This window comes from Andrena cerasifolii, chromosome 2 (genome assembly GCF_050908995.1).
Source record: "Andrena cerasifolii isolate SP2316 chromosome 2, iyAndCera1_principal, whole genome shotgun sequence".
Classification (NCBI taxonomy): Eukaryota; Metazoa; Arthropoda; class Insecta; order Hymenoptera; family Andrenidae; genus Andrena; species Andrena cerasifolii.
In genome coordinates this window covers 19191454-19211675 of record NC_135119.1, presented here as the reverse complement: position 1 = coordinate 19211675, position 20222 = coordinate 19191454, and the positions used below count along the sequence as shown (strand labels likewise).

At 42.1% G+C, this 20222-nt stretch overlaps 4 protein-coding genes across 10 annotated transcripts in view; 1 reads left to right on the top strand and 3 right to left on the bottom strand.

Annotated features, from left to right (window-relative positions):
• Window positions 1-77: 77 nt before the first annotated feature.
• LOC143378672 (RNA polymerase II-associated protein 1) lies at window positions 78-6924 on the bottom strand. The gene is made up of 8 exons (XM_076830577.1): window positions 6113-6924; window positions 5423-6017; window positions 4843-5347; window positions 4389-4558; window positions 4146-4305; window positions 3800-4079; window positions 3613-3719; window positions 78-3526 (listed from the first exon to the last, which is right to left on the bottom strand). The coding sequence occupies exons 1-8, from the start codon at window positions 6578-6580 to the stop codon at window positions 2191-2193; spliced, it is 3621 nt and encodes a 1206-aa protein (XP_076686692.1). The 5' UTR covers window positions 6581-6924; the 3' UTR covers window positions 78-2190.
• A 156-nt stretch (window positions 6925-7080) lies between these two features.
• Rpn9 (regulatory particle non-ATPase 9) lies at window positions 7081-9094 on the bottom strand. Its single transcript, XM_076830586.1, has 5 exons — window positions 8915-9094; window positions 8718-8831; window positions 8242-8568; window positions 7817-8149; window positions 7081-7736 (listed from the first exon to the last, which is right to left on the bottom strand). The coding sequence occupies exons 1-5, from the start codon at window positions 9028-9030 to the stop codon at window positions 7469-7471; spliced, it is 1158 nt and encodes a 385-aa protein (XP_076686701.1). The 5' UTR covers window positions 9031-9094; the 3' UTR covers window positions 7081-7468.
• A 453-nt stretch (window positions 9095-9547) lies between these two features.
• LOC143378673 (SID1 transmembrane family member 1) lies at window positions 9548-13270 on the top strand. Its single transcript, XM_076830578.1, has 10 exons — window positions 9548-9883; window positions 9963-10157; window positions 10224-10522; window positions 10614-10764; window positions 10842-10925; window positions 11030-11344; window positions 11421-11970; window positions 12050-12315; window positions 12399-12608; window positions 12679-13270. The coding sequence occupies exons 2-10, from the start codon at window positions 9978-9980 to the stop codon at window positions 12964-12966; spliced, it is 2343 nt and encodes a 780-aa protein (XP_076686693.1). The 5' UTR covers window positions 9548-9883; window positions 9963-9977; the 3' UTR covers window positions 12967-13270.
• A 157-nt stretch (window positions 13271-13427) lies between these two features.
• The window catches only part of Acc (acetyl-CoA carboxylase), a 32175-nt gene continuing 25380 nt past the window's right edge, over window positions 13428-20222 (bottom strand). For all 7 annotated transcript variants that reach the window (XM_076830564.1, XM_076830566.1, XM_076830559.1 and 4 more), the window contains 6 exons: window positions 19868-20201; window positions 19253-19713; window positions 15341-19165; window positions 14901-15180; window positions 14543-14823; window positions 13428-14452 (listed from right to left, as the gene is read on the bottom strand). In XM_076830564.1, the coding sequence (XP_076686679.1) occupies window positions 13835-14452; window positions 14543-14823; window positions 14901-15180; window positions 15341-19165; window positions 19253-19713; window positions 19868-20201 (5799 nt within the window). In that variant the 3' untranslated portion in view covers window positions 13428-13834. The remainder of the gene's footprint in view (window positions 14453-14542; window positions 14824-14900; window positions 15181-15340; window positions 19166-19252; window positions 19714-19867; window positions 20202-20222) is intronic.

The following is a 20222-nucleotide window of genomic DNA, read 5'->3' as shown; positions in this document are numbered from 1 at the left end:
GGGGGTGGCGGGGTTGGGAAGGGGGACAAAAGAGGCAGTTGCCCCCCCCCCCTTGGCTTTTGATAAAAAATCGCATATTTTTAAAAACTGATCTTTTTTAAGTTTATACTAAAAAAGTGAAATATTTATAAATTTTGGTTTTAAAGTTTTAATTAAATTGGCGCTACAAAATGGGTTAAAAAAAAAGCAAGAAGGCTACTCCACTCGTACCGTGTGTTTCATGACCCGATTCGTCATCACCAGGATTGTTTTTTCATTACCATATTTTTCTTTGCCGTCACCCCAAGGTTACCCTCCGTCCCCGAAAAAATTCTGCGGACGCCCTTGACGTGAGTTGGATCGATCGATACAAGTCGTTTTGAGGAAAAGATGTCGATTTCTCTCCTAATTTTATAGGAACAATAGCTTCTACTTTCTTTCCCCGATCACACGCTTCGATGAAAAATAATTCTGTGCAACTTAATCCGCATGATCACGAAATTTATATGGAAATAGCACGTGATGGTTACTATCGCGCCATACAAGGCACGCTGAACTATGAATATTATCGCATAATTACCGCCACAGTTATTATACTCGTGCATATTGCGTTCCACAAATTCTACGATGTTTATTTATACACTTATAATAGGAGAACGCCGCCGCGGCGTTTCCCCGTGCATTAATAGGAAACGTTTAACAAATTCTATTTAACGAAAATGACGCACGTACCATGCATATAGTAAAATAAGTGTATGTTTTAAGCTTTAAATTAGACCTACTTATTGTATATTATGTGCAAAGAATATATACTCAGTTACGCTTGTCACGATTAAACAAACAATCCTATAATTTCTGCCACTGCTGCACGTATCTTGTTTTAACTACGTAGACTGTCCCGAAATTAATCATATATCGATAAATCGAAACATGCGATCTTCTATGGAAAAGAGAAATTCAGATGCACTTTACCGTTTCAGAATTCGGTGCTTCGTTTCCGCAAGTTTAATTCCCCATGCGCGCGGTTTAAATTTGGCGCGCCAGCATTCTTGTGGAATTGAACCTAGACGAGAATATAACCGCATCACCTCTTGAATTTGGTCGGTTACTGGTTTCCTGATTGTCCCGTTGCACACCGAATATTAACGAAAGCGAACTTTATTTCACTATCGCATCACTAAACTTTCACTTTTCGCGCGATGCAAAGTGACAAGTCACGAACACTCCGCGAGAGCTCTTCACGTCCCCGCGACCGGAAGAATACTGACCTCTAGAACGTGCGTTCAACTTTGAAAGGATATTAGTCTGTTTTGATTCGGAATATGTAAACAGACACGGGTAGGATAAGGAATCTAGAAAGGCTACGGTGTTTGGATTCTTGTCTACAAGGATTGTTAAATTCCAGCTGTTAATAAACACGCCTGCTTTTCAGCTTCCCCTTTTCTCAATATCTGTAACGACTGTAGCATGTATACCGGAAGTTCAACTAACTCCCTGAGTTGTGTTTCTTTTATACATTGGAAACGAAGCCGCGAATTTCAAATTAATAACGAAATCTCCATTCTCCCCTATTGCTACGAGGAATTTGTATAATTCAGGTTGTCCCATCGTTTTGGAACGCCAAAATTTTTAGGCAAGTTTACGAAAGTATCATATAAATCTTTATTTTACAGGTCATCTTTGAGATTGCATAAATATAGTTATAAATATGGCTGAATTAAAGCTTAATTCGTGGGAGCCCTTCTAAATGAATTAATAGTTAACAAGTGTGTAACAAAATTACAAAATGTTAACAAACCACAGAATTTCGGTTGTTATACTTTGATAGGTAGATCGTAAAAAATCATTGAGAACTTTGGCAATCAGCATACACGACCAAGCAGTGCCTCTATGCTTTGTCTATTTGTAAACACAGATCGTTCCTATTCTTTAAGCATGTATTAATTGTTTTTCTAATAATATTGATATCTGTATATTTTACGTCCGACTGAAATAAATTATTTAAACCATTAAGCATTCCCTTTGATGTTTTTTTTCTGCGACTATAACTTACACGAAATATGAACAATAAATTTCTACTACGTAACATTTATTTGTAGAAAAGGAAAAATACGTATACAACTCTATCAGTTCGAACAAAAAGATACTTTACACCTGAGCTTTTTGAACTGCAGTTTCAGTATATCAGACACTCGTAAACTCAACTTAAGCTTACAAACTAGGTGGCTCATAATTTAATAAGAGAGTAGCTAAAGCTTTATTAGGTATTTTCTCCAACCGCGTTCTCATTCGCGCAGCTAGTTTGTTCGACTGCTTTAAATACATCGCAGAATGATGCACAGCGATTGCATAAGGAATGGGGCACCAATTTTCTGTGACAATTCCCCTAACAAGAGCCGTGATGTAACTTTCTATTAAAGATACATCTTCCTCAAGGGGATAGAGATATTCTTTCAATGGAATCACTAATTGTTCCAAAGGTAATCTAATGTATCGAAGCGAACCTGCATGTTCGGACCACAACAGTTTTCTATAATGAACGTCTTGCCTTTGTGCAATCGGCACTAACAAGGTCATCGAAAAACCATAATCGCTGTAAGAAGTTGAGCAAAAGTGTTCGCACATGGCGGTAAATAAGTCGGTAAACGAATTAAGTCCTGGCAAATCTGCTGTAAAATTCATATTCTTGTGGTGATCCCTTAATAAAGTTGAAATGGCTCTAGTGAGCAAAGGAGAAACGTCGCTATTTAAATATAACGTGTCACATAGGTACACCAGCACCAATCTGCTGAACCTAAAGCTTTGCGATAACTCTTCAACCAAATCAGGTAATACTAACTCTAAACTCAGGACAGTCAAGACAGCAGATTTATCGTCATCATTACACGCACCACTATTTCTACACTTTGTGTAAATATGCACCACAGGCAAGTAGAGCCAATCTTTAGGCATTGAAGCTTGATCCCACTCGCCATTCAACGGTACATATTGTTCGTACAAAGCAGCGACATCGCGAGATAAATTCAGTTTAATATTCTCGATATTCGAATTCAAGTTCAACTTCTCTAATTCATTCGCTATTATTCCCAAGCTTAATTTCTCCTCTGATAAAGCAATCCTAAGCATATCTTTTACGTCGGATGGAGAATCAGCTGGCAAAGATGATATGAGTTTGACGGCAATATTCCAAATCATGTTCGATGTCTTATTGTCCAGTTTATCTTTAACAACAAAAGCTGCGTTCACTATAGCAGTCAAGAAAGATAACTCGGGCCTCGTGTACCACGATCTTTCTAAACCCCAGCCTGCTGTCTCTACATTTTTTAAATATTTACAAAGTGCAGGAAGGCTGAACATGTCTTGAATTTCTTCTACGAAAGAATGATTAACAAATACGTTTAAAACAGTCGCGAGGAAAGGCGTGCAAGACTGTTGGGACACTATCGGCTGCAATTGTCCATCCTGAGTTAATACTCCCAGACGAGGAAGACAAGAAGGCTCGCGTTCAGTGGCCGAGCTACAGTCGCTCAACAAATTTGAAGTGGAACTGCAAGAATTTCAAACACTGGCGTCAACGAACTACGCGAGAGATTAATGTAACATGAAATAAAGAATACGTTAAAATCAGCTTACCACAGTTTAGAAAACACTTGCGATCGAGATATGATCAAGTTCCTAATTGCAGAAGTATCATCGCTGACTGCTAGTAACGTTCCTGCAATAAGTTTTGTATGGCCCCACTACAAAATAGCAATTCCTTTTATTACGTAGTGTTAGTAATGTATATATTACAGTAGAATAAAATAAATTCTGAACACACCGTGATATTATCTAAAGTCAATAATTGTGTGCTCCATTTGGATAGTAAGACCGATATATTTGCTTTCAAAGGTGGCAGGCAACTGGCGACAGCAATTAAACACGCTGCGTATTCACAAGACAACTCTGATGCATTCTGGATGTCATGATTGCTTAACAAAAGTTGTAACTGAGATACGAGAATTAATTGCGCTCCAGTCAAGCTGTCCATCGCCTCTCCGTGAAGCAGTAACGTCTTCCATAACCGTAAGCTTTCAATGCTGAGATGAAAGCTTCTTTGCCTAAAGAAGACATAGATTATCCATTGTGTTTATTACGACGAGCATTCTCAATGACAATTAGTTTACCCTGCATCGCTACTGGCGTATGACATAATGCGTTGTACAACTTTCAGCCTGATTAATTTCTGGGCGATAGGTTTTCCTCCGTAGCACAGTAGAATACGACAGAATCTAACTGCGGCAACTACAGGAACTCCGTAAACATTATTTATCGTATCATGCATTGCTACGAATAAAGAAAAAATATATTTCATTATCAATTTACACCGTACAGTTAAATATGAAATGTTGGAACATGTAACTACGAACCTAATGGATCCGTAGATAACGGCATAAAATGTTCAGTTATTGTTTCCAGTAGGTTTAGAGTGCTTGCAACGTTTAACGCAGTTATGGTTGAGTGCCTTACAATCCTAATTAATATTTCTAACGCGCAAGTCACACCGACAGGTGGTGGTTGCAATTCACTCAAGATATACCTACAAATGTCAGTTAATTTACTGGCAAACTTTCTTATAAAGCCGCGTATTCACCTGTGCATTCGCCCCGAATGTGCATTCGGTGCGCACCGATTTTTTGCTCGTTCAGTGTTCGGCGCGCGTTCGGGCCGATCCGCTCGCTGACGGTCCATCAAAGCGTGCATTCGGGTTCGAACAATACCATGAAATGGACGCCGCAAATTTCACTCAAACTCCAACACGCGCCGGACGCGCAGGTGAATACGCGGCTTAACATAGTAGTTTGTCTAAATGAAGAAGAATACCTAATCCTTAAAAGTATGTCAGTCCTTAATAACGCAGCTATCGCATCTAACTGTACCAATTCGTGATCTTCCAGATCACTCGTGTCAGTAACATCAGTCTTTGGCGCTGCTAAGGGAGGTTCTTTGTAATTCTGAAAACCGTACAGTCTGTCCAAACAAACTTCATCCGCTTCACTGTACAAGAAAGCTCTAAGCGCTTGTAAGGTGGCTGTGACTACCGCTACCGATGTATCGTCCAAAGAAAATCTCAGTAATAATAGAAGATTTCGTTGACTTAGCACAGTCAAAGGCGCTGGTTCTAATACTTTATCATACCAGCCTCTACGACTGTTTTCTATAATATTTGCCAACGTTGTAAGCGCTGTACAACGTTGTTGCTGCGTGGCTGATCTGCTCAACTGTAATAGCTCCTGAAGGGAATATCCAGGACGTTCAGGTTCTTCTCCATGGTGATGGAGACCTTTCTCGACTGGTACACTCTCGTCCTTATATGGCAATAGCACACCTATCACAGAAAATCAAACATCGTATACTTAATTTATTTATTATATTTCGATATAAATTAGGTAAAAAAATTCACCACTAAAGTCAAAGCGAGCGTTATATGGTTCGTCGGGAGTAGGTTCTTCTTTTCTCTCCGCAGGTATATCTCCCATCCATTTCAACTTTTCTGGCTCAAGCGAATCCATATGCACCCAACCTTTCTCTTTAGCTTGTACCATTAACTCTATAGGAGGCTTCGGTATATCCTCTTTAGGTTCATCTATTTGCATTGGCGTAACATCATCTTCATAATGCTTGCCGGAGATTTCTTCTAAGACTAATTTCTCTTCGTCCATTGGTGTTACACGTTTACAAACGCTAGATTCTGTACTTTCTTCTCGACCCTTTTGAACACTGTGTTTTTTATTTCTCCTATCTTTTAGAAACTGAATTAATTCTGGCTTAAGAGTCATTTCAAGTTTACTTTTTTCTGTTAATATATCTTCTCGACTCATTTCATTTAATCGTTCTAAATTCTCTTTGTGTATGTCGGTTGCCCACGATCCCTCTATAATAACGCTACCTTCGTCGGCTGATAAAGACTCGCACTCTCGAATGCCCTCCATTTTATTTGCTGCATGGTCTTCTGGGGAAACTTGGTGCCAAAATAAACTGTGATTATCATCACTTTTCTGAAAGAAATGTAACAGTTAGAAAGCTATAGATGTAACTAAATAATTGAAATATTACAAATATGTTTCTTATTAATGTGAAATAATACAAGTACCATCTGCTTTGAAACAAAAACTTCTGGGAAACCCCTGTCCGAATTACGAAACGACTCTTTCTTATCAAAGCTGTACTTGCGTGGATCGTACTTCTTCTCAACGATGTTCCCTAATATTATATTAGACGGTGCTATCGGAATATTGTGCACAGAATCTCGCAGACCAGCCGTTAAATTCTCTTTAACCGTGGGATTTATAACATTGCCACCACTTTGCGCAGTAGAAATCCTATTTTCAGCTTTAAGCTTTTTCAGCTCCGAAAATCTGGACCTTAGTTTCGTAGTAATCGCCTGGTTTTCAGGTCTCTCGATCGCAGTATTACTGCTTAAAGATTTGCTCGAACTTCGTAGATTAATAACTTTTGCGGATGGTTGCCGATTATTCTTTATGAACTCCTCTTCCATGAGAAATAATTCTTCTTCGCCGTCAGTCGCTTTAGGTCGCTTCATGATGGGAACACCCTCCATGATGTATATCTTTCTCGCAACTCAATAATTCAATACTTCAAAAATTGTAATCTCGGTGTATGATAGATGAATTTGTCATCCAACATTTTTAGGTTATACGAATGTATTATGTAAACATCAACGATACTTTTGTTTTTGTCCCTTACAACGCTTATTGTCAATTATGTATTTTGATGACATTACACTTACAAATACATCTTACGCTTTATTTGATAAAAATATCAAGACTCGATGTATTTTAAGAAAAACGTTCTTCTTCTTGGACGGTTAACCTAAATACGCGTGACGCACGGCGGCAAATAATCACACATTTAAAAGTACGGTGACTTCCGTACCACGTGGCTACGCCATTGTACTTTCCATTTCAAATGAAAAAAGATATGAGAGTCGTAATTGTTTATGCGCGACTACTATTACTCGGCTTAATGCTAAAGTAATCTCTGTATAAATATCCAAATAATTGATACTTAAAGTATAAATATTTAATCAGAGAAACATGATAAATGTTAATGTACATTATTATTATTAATCTTTCGATCATAGTACAAAGTTTGTGAACACAAAAACAGAGCTCTATGAAGTGGTTTTTGTAGAATGGTAATTGAAAACAAATTTGTATTTCTTTTTACATTCATCTGTAAATGGTATCGTAATTTTGAATTCAAGAAAGTGGAGTTTATACTTTCTTTTATATTAACCCATTGACTTATCATAATGGGGCAGATTTTATTTCATCGTTCGCAGATATTGTACATCTATGTTAGTTGCATGACGGGTAGAAGTTATCGTTATATCTTTATGTTTCAAACAATGGTAAGCCAATGGTGTTAATGGAGATACAGAAGTAAAACTTACAAATGAATCAGTGTGGGAATATCAAACCTAATATTAAAGGGTAAGAATCTCAGAGGCTCGGGACTCTAATAAACGCTCCATTGAGCTAACATCTTTACACCATCCGTCGAGTCTTTGAACCATTCCAGCTATTTGACTACGATCCAGAACACGAGGCTGCACCCACGTCATGTTTACTGTTCCTGCTACTTGATCAATGGCTCCACGAACCAAACCCTGAGCTAGAGCCTTCATCACTAGTAACTCCACTTCGCCAAGAGGCAGACGAGTCTCCTGAGAGATTTCCGCGAAAGTTAATTGCCTGTAACGAAGAATTTCATTAAGGATCACTCGATTTTTTTATTTTCTACCGACTAGTATCAAAGCCAAGAGGATACAGACCTATTGTTAGCTTGCCGTTTGAAAGTCATTTCCATGAGACACAACAGAGAAATTTTCTGCCTCAATTTTAATTCCTGCGCAGCCAGATCGGCAACTTTGCTCCACTGCGGTTTCAATTTCTCTAACGCCGCGATGTCACCGGCGTTAAAAGCTTGTAGCAAATCGATCAACCAAGCGTTCGGTGTACCTTTTAAGGACTGTAAGACTGGATGAGCTAAGAGTTCTCCAAGATTATAAACCCCCTCGCCCAAAAGTGCAGCCAAACCAAGGAAGAACGCGTGCTGTTCTTGTTCTTGTCTACTTAAGCTATTTAACTCGATGCAACCCAGATATCTGAAATGGAGATTCAAGTTTCCATAAAACGCTCGCCAGCGAATTGCGCGGTAACGAATGTAGTCTTCGGAACTCCTCGATATAAGCGATACCTTAACGCGGTACGATAATACTCGGCGTGCTTTCCTTGCAAGCGGTAGAGGCGGCTTGCTAGCAAATAAAATCTACCATGAACCGTGGTAACGCTATCGGCGTTATCCAACATAACTTCCACCTCTTCTATAGTCTTCTTTGCCTTCTCTTGATCGTTCAACTTATCAAGTAAGATCTGTCCCATAAGAACTTTACATAGAGCGACAGCTTCATTGCTGCTTTTAACCTTCGTTTCGGTTTTCTCCAAAAATGTGATCGCCTCCTGTTTATTTTGGAATTGCTGTATCACGATCGCTAATATTTCCACCAGTGACAAAGGGTTTATCCTAAACACAGGAAATGTATAATGCATGTTCCGATGTATCATTAATTCCTTCCTCTACGTACAACCTATTACTATAACCTCCAAGCGAAGCTGGGAGAGTGAGGTTACGGATACAGATTTTAGGAAAATAAAGATATGCGGTATGCTTACTTGTTTTCGAAGGTAGACAAAAAGTTTACGTATAATTGTACCAAGTTATCTTCTTTCTGAAGCGCCGGATTCTTCACAAACGTTTCTAATTTGAGTGTCAGCTGATGCCAAAGCCTGCAAGTCACCGGAGGAAGAAAGTCGGATCAATTACTTCTCTTGCAATACGAAGGCAATTTAAAATATTTCACGGCCAGTACCTTTTGTTGTGTAGTTCTTCAAGCTGGGCCCACTCCGCGGCCAATTCTTTGTCTGCAACATTTTGATTTTGACTTAAATATGTATTAACATCCTTTGATACCACGGATGCCGCCATCTTTAATAACAATGACTGAAGTCAAATCAGAATAATGAACTGCGAGTGCCCCATGATTTATTCCAAAGAGTTTCTCATTAACGTTATTACCGGCATTTGTTCCTAAAATGTTTACAAAGCTTATGCTTTCTACAAAACTATATTATTAGAAATATATTTACAAAATCTTGCAAACTATCATAATGGAACATTTCAGATAATTATTCCTAGAAACTACCCAGAGTAATAAATGCACGAATAGCTACTCTGCTGCTGAAAGCAAAAATAATAATTTAAGTATTTGATTCTAATTTATTATTAGGATGCGATTTTTACGAAGCAATGCGATACGAGCTTTAAGTTTACATTCGAAACTATTAAACATTCAACGAAGTACGGTATAAAATTAGAATAATTAGCATTTCGATGTTAATTACACATATTTAAAATACGATATACAGATCGATATAGAGATGCAATTAATTTAATTTAATTTCGATATAGGGATCGAGAGTCAGAATTGGTCAGAATTATCGATAGGTGGTTAGATCGAATTGGATCAATCACGGTGTGGATCAAAGTAACCAGTAGCTGACTGCAAATATGCAATTCTCACTATTGGTCACTATCGGTCACTATTGTCAGCTATGCAGCTGTGTTTGCATGGCGGGTTTTCCCACGATAGATTGCGCATTGTATTATGAATTGGTTTAACAAATTCGGTCGATGATCAGCTCGGCAATCAATCGGGTTTACGGTTTAAAAAGTACCTCATGATACCGTTAATATTACCATTTGTCTCAAATGCATGCAACGAATGACAGAACCAAAAAATATAAAATATTTTAAGTATTTCGTGTTTACTATCGCAAAGGTCCATATTTTATGCGGTACGCTGTGATTTCGAAATTTCACAGATCTATGCGAGTAACTGTCAAAGAGTTCATTTTTAGGTATGAAGCTTTAAAATGTTAAGTATTGAGAAACTTTTAGTAGCCTCTACTGTGTTATTACTTAATCTTCATGAAGCTATTGCTTTACAATCTGCATCGTTCCTTCCCATCGTTAACGGAGGTGTGTATAAAAAGGAATACGAATTTGCGGTGAACACCTCTGTTGAATATGTCTTCTTATACCCCACTAACAATGTAAGTATTAATTGTTTTAAATGCACGTGTTATTCTATGTACGACACAGATCTTTTATTCCTTCAGATAACATGGAAGCAAAGCGTGAGGATAGATGTGGAAAGCAATGCCACCCATTACGAACCCCTTCTAGTGGTTGTGCGCCAGAAGCGTGGTCTCCTATCGTGGCAGATCCCTCTGGTAGTGGACAGCATGTATTTTAATGATTTATCTTATAATAAAACTAGTCGAACCCTGTGTTCAACAAAATATTATCGGAGCGAACCCGACGAAGAAGAATTTCTTACCGTCAGTTTGTCCACGGGGAGTCATGTAAATATCTTATTTAAACTTAATGTAACTGAGGATCCACGTTTCTATCTAAGGTATGCCTCTCTTCGACATTGGCCGTGAAACTAGTTACGTTATTAGGAAGGGAAGATAGAAATTTAATTCAATAATTGCTCTTTTCTTCAGCATAGGGGAGAAGAAATCAGTGAAGATTACTCCATCCGAGCCTGTCTATTATGGCTATATCTTCCCAGAACAGATAGAGAGCTCTTCGGTGGTTGTGCACGTTGAATCTGACGATGACATTTGTATGACAGTTTCGATACAAAATACGTCGGTAAGTTTATTCCACTGTAATCGACAAATACATTCGTACATCGTCGCAGGATTGTAAAGTATAATCTTCTCTCTTAGTGCCCTGTTTTCGATTTAGAAAGGAACACTAAGTTCGCTGGTTACTGGCAAACTGTAAGTCGGCAAGGTGGTATCACTGTGCCAGTAAGTATATTCCTCGATTATTAAGAAGTATCTCTTAGCAGAAATAATTCTTTGCAATAGAATTGAATTAAAAGCGATCTTTCAGCCCGATTCTAATGTTGTAGAGAGAAGCATATCCACGTGGTTTCTTCGTTGTACTCGTGGTGAAGGGTGACGATACCGATTGTTATGGATCTCCCAGTATAATTTTATTACGAAATAAAAGAGTGACGCTAACAATAAATGCCAGTATTAACCAACACGATTACATCGTAGCATCAGCAACTGCGATATCCGTAATTTTTACTTTTTGTATCGTATACGTTGTTGGCGTAACGGTGTCTAAAATTAAATTAGGCAGAAGGATTAATCAGGAAATATTAAACAATGAAAATTGCGAGAATTTTGAGCCGCTCCCGAGTCCTTCAACGATAGAGGAGGTGAGATAAAAGCGAAAGAAATTAAGTAAAGTAAATCTAAAATTTGTTTTAACAATCATTATAAATTATGCGTTAGACCGGGCCACATCGGTCAGTATCCATAGAAGAGGATTCTTCACTGGATGAAGACGATATTGACCTAATGGAAGATGCTCTCTCGGACAAAGAAGTGGTACGAACGAAACGTGTGCTTTCGGTGTGCGACTTGGCTCGCAAAGATCCGAAAATTCTGAGGCACAAGTCTCGATTATATTTGTATTATTTAGCGACCGTAGCCATCTTCTATACTTTGCCCGTCGTGCAACTAGTAATAACGTATCAACATGTGCTTCATGTAACTGGAAACGAAGACCTGTGCTATTACAATTTCCTATGCGCCCATCCGTTCGGACTACTGTCAGATTTCAATCATGTGTTCTCGAACATCGGGTACGTGATGCTGGGCCTTCTATTTATATTCCTGACGTATTCTCGAGAACACAATCAACTGGACAGGGAGAAAAGTAAATGTTACGGTATACCGCAGCATTACGGATTATTCTACGCGATGGGCACTGCGCTTATCATGGAAGGAATATTGTCCGGCAGCTATCACGTGTGCCCGAATCGAAGCAATTTTCAGTTCGGTAAGATAATGATTATTCTATAATGGGATTTCGGAAACTGCTAATCTTATTAACCCCGTTGTTTGTATTATTTTTTTAGATACCAGTTTCATGTATATTATAGCAGTGCTTTGCATGATCAAGATCTATCAAACCCGGCATCCCGATATTAACGCGAGAGCACCGATCACGTTTGGTGTCCTGGCTTTGATCATCCTCGTAGGACTGGTCGGGGTCCTGAATGGTTCGAACTACTTCTGGATCATATTTACAATCATGCATCTACTGATTTGCCTGTACCTAACTGTACAAATTTACTACATGGGTCGATGGAGATTTAGAGGCTTTTTCTCGAGAATAATACAAGTAATTTTCCCGCATTTAATTCGTTTGTTGGAAATATATCTCCGGCGCTAATTTCAACCACTGTACTCGCATCTTCTTTTCAGACCTGCAGATACGATGCTCGCTCTGGCGTTAGATATTTATTCCGACCGTTATACTTGCAACGATTCATAATGCTTGTGATAGCAAATTTATGTAACGTTGCCCTCGCAGTATTCGGAAATATACGCCATGAAAAAAACTTTGCAACGTTTTTATTAGCCATATTAATGTCCAATTTAATTTTATATACTCTTTTTTATATCGTTATGAAGGTACGTACCGATGCTTGAACGGATAAAGGTTTCACCTGTTACGGACTAATTAATTTTGTTGTGGTTTCAGATATGTCATGGAGAACGGATCCTCCGTCAACCGCTAATTTATATTATGCTATCATTTGCGTTCTGGGCAGCTGCTTTATATTTTTTTGTAAACAAAACCATATCATGGGCACTTACTCCAGCCCAGTCTCGCCTTTATAATAGACCCTGCGAGCTCCTACACTTTTTCGACAGCCATGACATCTGGCATTTTTTGTCCGCCTTAGCAATGTTTTTCTCGTTCATGGTGCTGCTGACCCTAGACGACGATCTAAGCGATGTACATCGTAGTCAGATACCAGTCTTTTAACGACAACGATACGAACAGACGGTATTCATAATTTTCTTTCCAACTCTTGTTTCTATCTATTTACGAAGACGTGATTGAACATTATATACATTTATCATTTTATCTTCACACTGATGAATTAAAAATAGTATAAAATATATATGTACATCACGGCCGTATAGTAACTATTTTGTATTAAACACCTTATTTTGGTTAAGAGAAATTCAGATTTATAAAACTTCTTTCTCATCTATCTTCTTCCACCAATCGATTCTGAATAAACTTTATATTTTCCACAGAACCAAAGAAATCTTTTGATGTCTCGCACCACGATCGAAAGAGTAACACCTTGATGCTTTAAAAACATTTACCCATCGATTCGCCAATCGACAGAACGGAAAGATGTATGCTTCCTCTTCTTTCTTTTCTTTTTGTTTTAATTAGTAATGATAGTCGTTCGGTAAAATTAAACTCAACGGACATACTTGTTCATTCTTTTTTCTAAAAATAAATATATATATATAATATAATTTCTATAATCGTGATTACACTTATGAACAGTCGGCATACTTGGCCACGGTTTTAGGAAACGGCAGTGATACTGTCCGACGCTCAATAGCATCACCGTTGTTTTTGAACTTTACCAACAATAAGACACGCGTTTTCTTTGCTTCCTATCTCGAACGTAAACGCTACTCGATAGAATCAATCATTAATTCTGCAAAAATTATACTATTCCCGTAAGAATTTACTATTAACAAGTTGAAGTAACGAGTGTCTGTACAATTAATCCTAACGGAGTTACATACACCAGGTACGTAGAGATAATCTTATGATTCTTTTCATTCTTTCTTTCTTTCTTCCTTTCTTTCTTTTTCCCCTAGAAACATTAAGACGACGCACTCGAGTCATTGTGGTGTTCCTGGGTGGTGGCCGTTTCTAGTTGCGACAAAGTTCTCTGAAGTTCCGCGCGCTCCGCCGGCTGTAATCTGTGAGCGATTTCCAGAATCGCCGTTAATCTCACTTCCGGGCAGGCTTCGAGGGCCTCTTTGATCCGTGAAACGACCGCGTCTTGCTTTACGCAAGTGATGTTACGCGAAATGACACTGTCCTCGTTATCCCGTTGGCTTTCCAGCCAGCACGTCGCCGGCTCATCCTGATCCCACAGATACGATTCCGTGGGACCCTTGTCCTCTATGAACCATCTCCGTAGCATGGCGCCGACTTGTCGGACGTCGAAGCGCGGCTGGGTCGATAGAATCTCGTCCTTTACCCGATCTTCCAGCAGCCTTCTCTTCAGCCTCCAGTAAAGCAACCTTCGCGCCCTTTTCCACGGGATAATGTCGTGGATGGCGTTCTTCTCGAACATTCTCTCCGGCGTGTCGTGGAGGTCCGCGAAATGAACAGCGACTTGATGATACATGGGTTCCAATTCTTTCTCTCTCTTGCGCATCTGTTTCTCGATGTCCGCTCGCTCCTCCGGCGAATTTACGCTGGACAATGAATCCTGAAATAACGGTATGTTTTAGAGAGCTTCGACAGGTGTACAGAATGTATTCCTCGGAAACGCTGGCGACGAATAGGTGAGGAGGCTTACCTTAAGTACCTGCAGGACCGCATCGACCCTGTACATAGCTTTAAGGATGTCTTTGATCCTGAACTTTATTTCTACCAATGCCTCGGGCTCCAGAACTCCGGCTTTGCTTGTATTGTCGGCGAACATTTCCATGTAACGGGGATTTATGGTCGGATCGACAACCGCCCAGGCACCGCCTCTCAACTCCCCGTTTGGTGGGATATATACAAATATTGGCCTAGTGTATTCTCTTAATCCGTCCACAATGTAAGCACCGAATTTCATGATTTGCTCGTACATATCTGTGGAAAGGTACGTAATTAGCATAACAGACACTTTTATCGCCGCCTAGGTTGGCTATTAAGAAATTAACGAGTACCTTTCATTCCGCCAGAGAAGCCTCTCCAGTTAGCGAAGATGAAGAGCGGTAGTTCCTCCTTTCCAAAATCTTGAATGGCTTGAGCGGTCTTGTACGCGCTGTCAGGGAACCACACCTGCCCCGCCTGAGATATCGTTTTAGCCTCTGAATCGAAATTAGCGGGATCAGCGGGCAAATGTAACTCGACGGTCCTCGTCTCTACTGCAATAATACCGCACGGTATTCCACCCAGCCTGGCTCGCCCAGTTACCACAGTTTGGGCCCACGGTCTCATTATTTCCTACAAACAATATTAAGAGCACCGAAATGCTTTAACCGGCTTACTAACTCATTAAGTAAAACGTTTTTAAACAGAGCTGTAATGTATTATAATTAACAATAGAAGGAACTATATCTCAAATGGTATTGCTTATTAATCACACAGTAGTGTATAACTATACCTGCCAGGAGCCGCGGTCGAAGAATCCACTTTCCCAAGCGTTTGTACCATCTTGCGAGAATCTACCCTCCAGCATCCACCTTGGATCGTAAGCTGTCTTCGTAGGGACATAAGCGATCTCTCTGTCGACTGGATCTGGAAGCGGCGAAGGCAATATAGGAAGTGGTGCACCTTTGTACTTAGGGCAGTAGCTCAACCACCTCAGAGCGGTCGCGACGCCATCCAAGTCCCTCGCGTCGGTCGCATGCGAAATACCGTTGTTGTGCATGATCTGTATACCGCCCAGTTGGTTGTTACTAGCGTACACTTCGCGACCTAGCACGGCGTTCAAGGCTTTGTAACCGGTCAGAATGATGTGCGAGTTCTCTATTTGAATGACCCTCTGCCCAAGACGCAACAGATATGCGCCGATGCCAATAGCGCGGCAGGACACGATGGAGATCGTCACTATTTCGTCGTAAGCTCTGGACGTCTCCCCGGCTATCATTCCAGCGTGCTTCAAATTCTCTACGCCAAGGCCGTCGTCCTTACCGATGATGTCTGTTATTTTGTAACGAGATTCCCCCCGGTCTTCGATCAACGAAGTCTTCACAGAATTAAGCGGTGCTAGACGCGCGTAATCATCCGGAGTGAGGTAAATATACTTGAAGCCTTTCTCCGGCTCGTTATCATCCGCCCAGGCGATTTTGAACAGAGCTTTCACTTCTTCGGCCAGTCCGATACGAGCCCCAGAGTTCGCGGAGAAGTAGATCCGCGGGATCCCAAGCTGTCTGGCCCTTTCCGATGCTCTACAGAACACCAGATCTTCCTTCGGGCCAAAGGAGCCGATCAGATGTGTCAAATCGTTGGCGATTAGTATCACATCTCGACCACTCTCCGGGTACTCTGGTGTGTATAACCTGAATCTCCAGGCAACCATGCCGACATCATTCTCACCGGGTAGACGCTTCTGTTCCACTAGGTTCTCACCCTCCAGCACTAATTCCACGCAATCCATTACAGGGTTAGGAACAACTAATTCAGAATTCGGTCTTTCTTCGGTGTACTTGAGCCACAACTTCTCTGTCTGCTGCCTGAACATATCTGGCAGATCGTACACGTAAGTCGTGCCGGCGCTTTGAGCTTGAAACCTCTTCGCTTGGAGGTAGTCTTTGGTTAGGTAAGGAGTAGAGATTGGCAGACCGTGCATAGGTCCTGGTCTCCAAGAAGCGCCAGCCGTCGATGAAGGAATAGACTCGAAGCGAATGATACCAGTCTTTGGATCCGTTGCCTCTGAGTAAAGCTGTAAGTCCGTACTGTAGCCACTGTCGTTGGCGATGCACAGGCGTATGGTGGATGTCGGCTTCCCTGGGGCTGGGCGTATTGTCATTTTAATCTCAGCTTGACGCACCCTTAACTTCCACAACCTTGGTCCATATCTGAGCACCATACTTGTCACGCTCTCCTCCAGCCTCACCGATTCCATGATAACCGTGGGCACGAAGTTCAGGAATATATGATTGCATTCTGTACGCTTCGCGAGTGGATGGGAGAACGCCACTTCCAATTCGTCCATGGCCTCCAGCAGGACACGTTCGCCTTCGTTATGAAGATAATCGAAGCTGGCCTCCTTTGTGACGAGATCGGAGTGCCTTATAATAGAACGAATGAAGAAACGATAGTCCGTGACTTGTTGACCTTTAGCAACCTTAGCCTGGCCGAGGTAAAGATGCATCTTTTGATTGGAGGTAGGCAGCGCTTCTAGATCGTAGGTTCTCATTCTATTTAGCTCCAGCTGGAAGGCACAGCCAGGCTCGAGGTGTCGATAGATCTTATCTTCTATGAAGCCGTCCCTTTGACGGAAGGTGAAGAATTTTGGGAAAAGTCTTTTCTTCAATGCAGCGAACGTCACTCGCCTGATACCCCTTGAGACTAATTCGTCCTTATTCGTGAAGCACCATTCCCCGAAAAGCTTCGCCATAACACCGTCGTCGTAGTTTTCTATCTCTTGTATGGCAATGCTGAGAATTTGCACGGGCTCGGTGGATCTCTCGCCCATTTCCACTGGGCCGCCAGCTTCTGCTGTGCTCAGAGACACGTTTATAGACGTGCTGTGCCTGGATTCGCTCCCAGCCGCGTCTACCGCCTCCAACACCTTAGCAGAGATCGAGGTGGGCGAGGAGAGATCTTCGAGGAGGTCGAGGACCTCGTCTGAATACTTGACAAATTGGTCCATGTCGTGGAAGGCTGCCATAGCCCCCATTCTATGATTAATTGGATACTGACTCTGTCGATTTGGGTGGTTGTTAGGCAGCAGGAATTGGAAGTGTACGAGCGGCACTTCGCCAGACAGTTCTAGGTGTTGCAGGCAAGTCAACTCGTAACTGATGTACGCACGTCGAACATACACTTCCAAGGCAGCGTTGCAGACACCACGGTTCGAGTGGTAGAAGAAATCGTGCAGGATATCGAAGATGGAGGTCTCGGAGAGGATCAACTTCTGCAGGTTCTCTGGATGGAAGTCATGACCGTACATATCCACGGCTGACAAGAAGATGGATTCCATTTGGTTGTGCCTCAGCTCGTAAGCGGGTTGGTGAGCAGCAATTAAGACTTGCCTGGCGCGTAGCGCAACGCGACTGTGTTCTGTACGGTTCAAGCTGGTCAGCTCGGTCAGCGTGCTCGACAATTCGTCCGTGAGGCCAGGCTCGTTTGCCCACAGATGATCTATGAGCATAGTGACCAAGACATTCTTCTTCGTCACCTGATTGTGGCTGAAGATCATGGCTGTTACCGTAGCTACGTCGTCTTTATATTGATCTATCAAAGCTGACACGCATTTGTCGTAATGGCCTTGCTGGAACTGGTTCTCCACGGTGTAGTACTGCCGAAGAAGCTCGTGCACGGCGGTCTTCATTCTTCCCCGTATTCCGTTCCTATACTTCTGCACTAATTGCACTATAGCCTGAGTGGTTAAGAAGAAAACATCTCGCTCGGCGCGCTTCGAAAGCGTCGCCGCGTGCCCGTCGATCACCGCCGCGATTTGCTGGCTGGGGAATTGCGCCAGAACGGACGTTATGTTCCTCTCGTAAAGGGACATCAGTTTCCTTATCTTCTTTTCTACGGAGATCGGGATCCTGCCAGATATCGTCGCGATCACCTCCTGAAGCTCGAGCAGAGGTAGACTAGGATCACGAAGGGAATTCATGAACTTCTCGATGAGCTCTCTTACTCGAGGCAAGTGATAGGCATCCGGCAAGCAGTATCCCGCCAGAATGTTCTCTAAAGAGGTTCGATATTTGGAATGGAGGTGATTCAGCTTTTCTGAGACGGCTGGGGCCACGGTCTCTACGAACTGGGCAATGGATTCTTGAGCTTTGGTTACCAAGGTTGGATCGTCTAGCTCCAAGTGAGCTATCAGAGCGCCAGCCTCGAGGATGGCACCCGGTCTCTTCACATAGAAGACGCTGCCGGCTTCGCTGGCCGTCACCGTCATCACCATTTTCATCACTTCGATTTCTGCGTAGGCTTGCCCAGGATTTACATGACCGCCATCCTCGACCAAGAAGTTGATCAACTTTCCAGCCGACGGCGATCTCAGCAAAGACGGGTCATTGTCCTTCTCGAAGATGCACGTTTGGTTTCCTATCACGATTCTGTATCGATCAACCTCCTCTCTCATGTAGGTGGTGAAACTGGCGCCGTCCAGAGAGAGCAGCAGCCCTCCGTCCGACAACTGATGCACTTCTACCTCCTTGTACGAACCGTTCATGACGAGAAAATAGCTATTAGGGCCTGACTTGGCAGTTTGTACTTTGTATTTGTATTCGTCATTGATCAGCTCAACCTGAAACACAACCGTGATGTCAAACGACCTCGCATTAATCGTTATTCATAGAAAACGTCCAAACAGACGGTACCGCGGCACGCTTACCTCGATCACATTGTCTAAGTCGTTGCTAGCTTGTATCTGTCCCTTCTCCAGCGCCGTTTGGAAGCCACTGAAAGCAGCGGTGATGGTTCTGTCGGCGATATGAAGAGCGCCACAAGTTACAGCCAGCAGTACATCCGGTTTATCGCTCCTGACACGCTCGGCGATTAACAGATCAAGCCAGGCCGTATCTATATTGTTCTGCTGGAACGCCTCGGTTTCCAATAGCGTAATCAGATACTCGACAGTGGTCCTGAAGTCTCCCCTGATGCACAGCTCCTTCAAAGCGATGACCAAATTTTCTCTAGCCTGATGACGGTCCTCGCCCCACGAGAAGCAATGACCGAACTGCGAATCCGCGAACTCGTGGAGACCTCCAGACGCTCCCACCGAGAAGTAACCCCAGACGTTCTTCGACGATCGGAAGTTCAATTCTTGCACGGTTCCAGAGCTCGGCTTGAAACCTGCGGAGTGGCATGTTTAGTGTGTACACCTTCGTTTCGCTAAAGATTACCAACCCTTCGAGGAGAGACAAAAGGTGGTACGTCTACAAAGAAGCTTGCAGAAATTCTCCCGCAGCTTAATAAATATTTCCTAGCGACAGGTGTGATTCTGTACCTTCATCAGGATTTTCACTAGTAATTCTCGCCGCGATGACGTGGCCCCACGGCTGAGGTTTATGCCGCGGCTGATCGAAATCGATGACGCTGTCGCCCCACGGGCTCTCCCCGTACAGAAGACGGATGTCTTTGATATGGTGTAGCGACAAGCCCATGGCGATCTGTAGCTGGGCAGATGGTAAATTCACGTCGGACACCATCTCCGTGCACGGATGCTCCACTTGCAGGCGCGGGTTCAATTCCAAGAAGTAGTATCGCCCGGAGGTGTCGTAGAGGTATTCGACAGTGCCTGCGCTTACGTATCCAACCATTTTGGCCAATCTCACAGCAGCCTGTCGCGGAAAGACATGGAA

Coding starts and splice junctions, on each gene's coding strand:
- LOC143378672 (XM_076830577.1), bottom strand. CDS start 6,580: ATGGAGGGTGTTCCCATCATGAAGCGACCTAAAGCGACTGACGGCGAA. Junction 4,559..4,842: donor GACATACTTTTAAGGATTAG/GTATTCTTCTTC, acceptor TGACATTTGTAG/GTATATCTTGAGTGAATTGC. Junction 4,306..4,388: donor GTTATCTACGGATCCATTAG/GTTCGTAGTTAC, acceptor CTTTATTCGTAG/CAATGCATGATACGATAAAT.
- Rpn9 (XM_076830586.1), bottom strand. CDS start 9,030: ATGGCGGCATCCGTGGTATCAAAGGATGTTAATACATATTTAAGTCAA. Junction 8,569..8,717: donor TTGTCTACCTTCGAAAACAA/GTAAGCATACCG, acceptor TCCTGTGTTTAG/GATAAACCCTTTGTCACTGG. Junction 7,737..7,816: donor AAACGGCAAGCTAACAATAG/GTCTGTATCCTC, acceptor TCTTCGTTACAG/GCAATTAACTTTCGCGGAAA.
- LOC143378673 (XM_076830578.1), top strand. CDS start 9,978: ATGTTAAGTATTGAGAAACTTTTAGTAGCCTCTACTGTGTTATTACTT. Junction 10,926..11,029: donor AAGGTGGTATCACTGTGCCA/GTAAGTATATTC, acceptor CTAATGTTGTAG/AGAGAAGCATATCCACGTGG. Junction 11,345..11,420: donor GTCCTTCAACGATAGAGGAG/GTGAGATAAAAG, acceptor ATTATGCGTTAG/ACCGGGCCACATCGGTCAGT.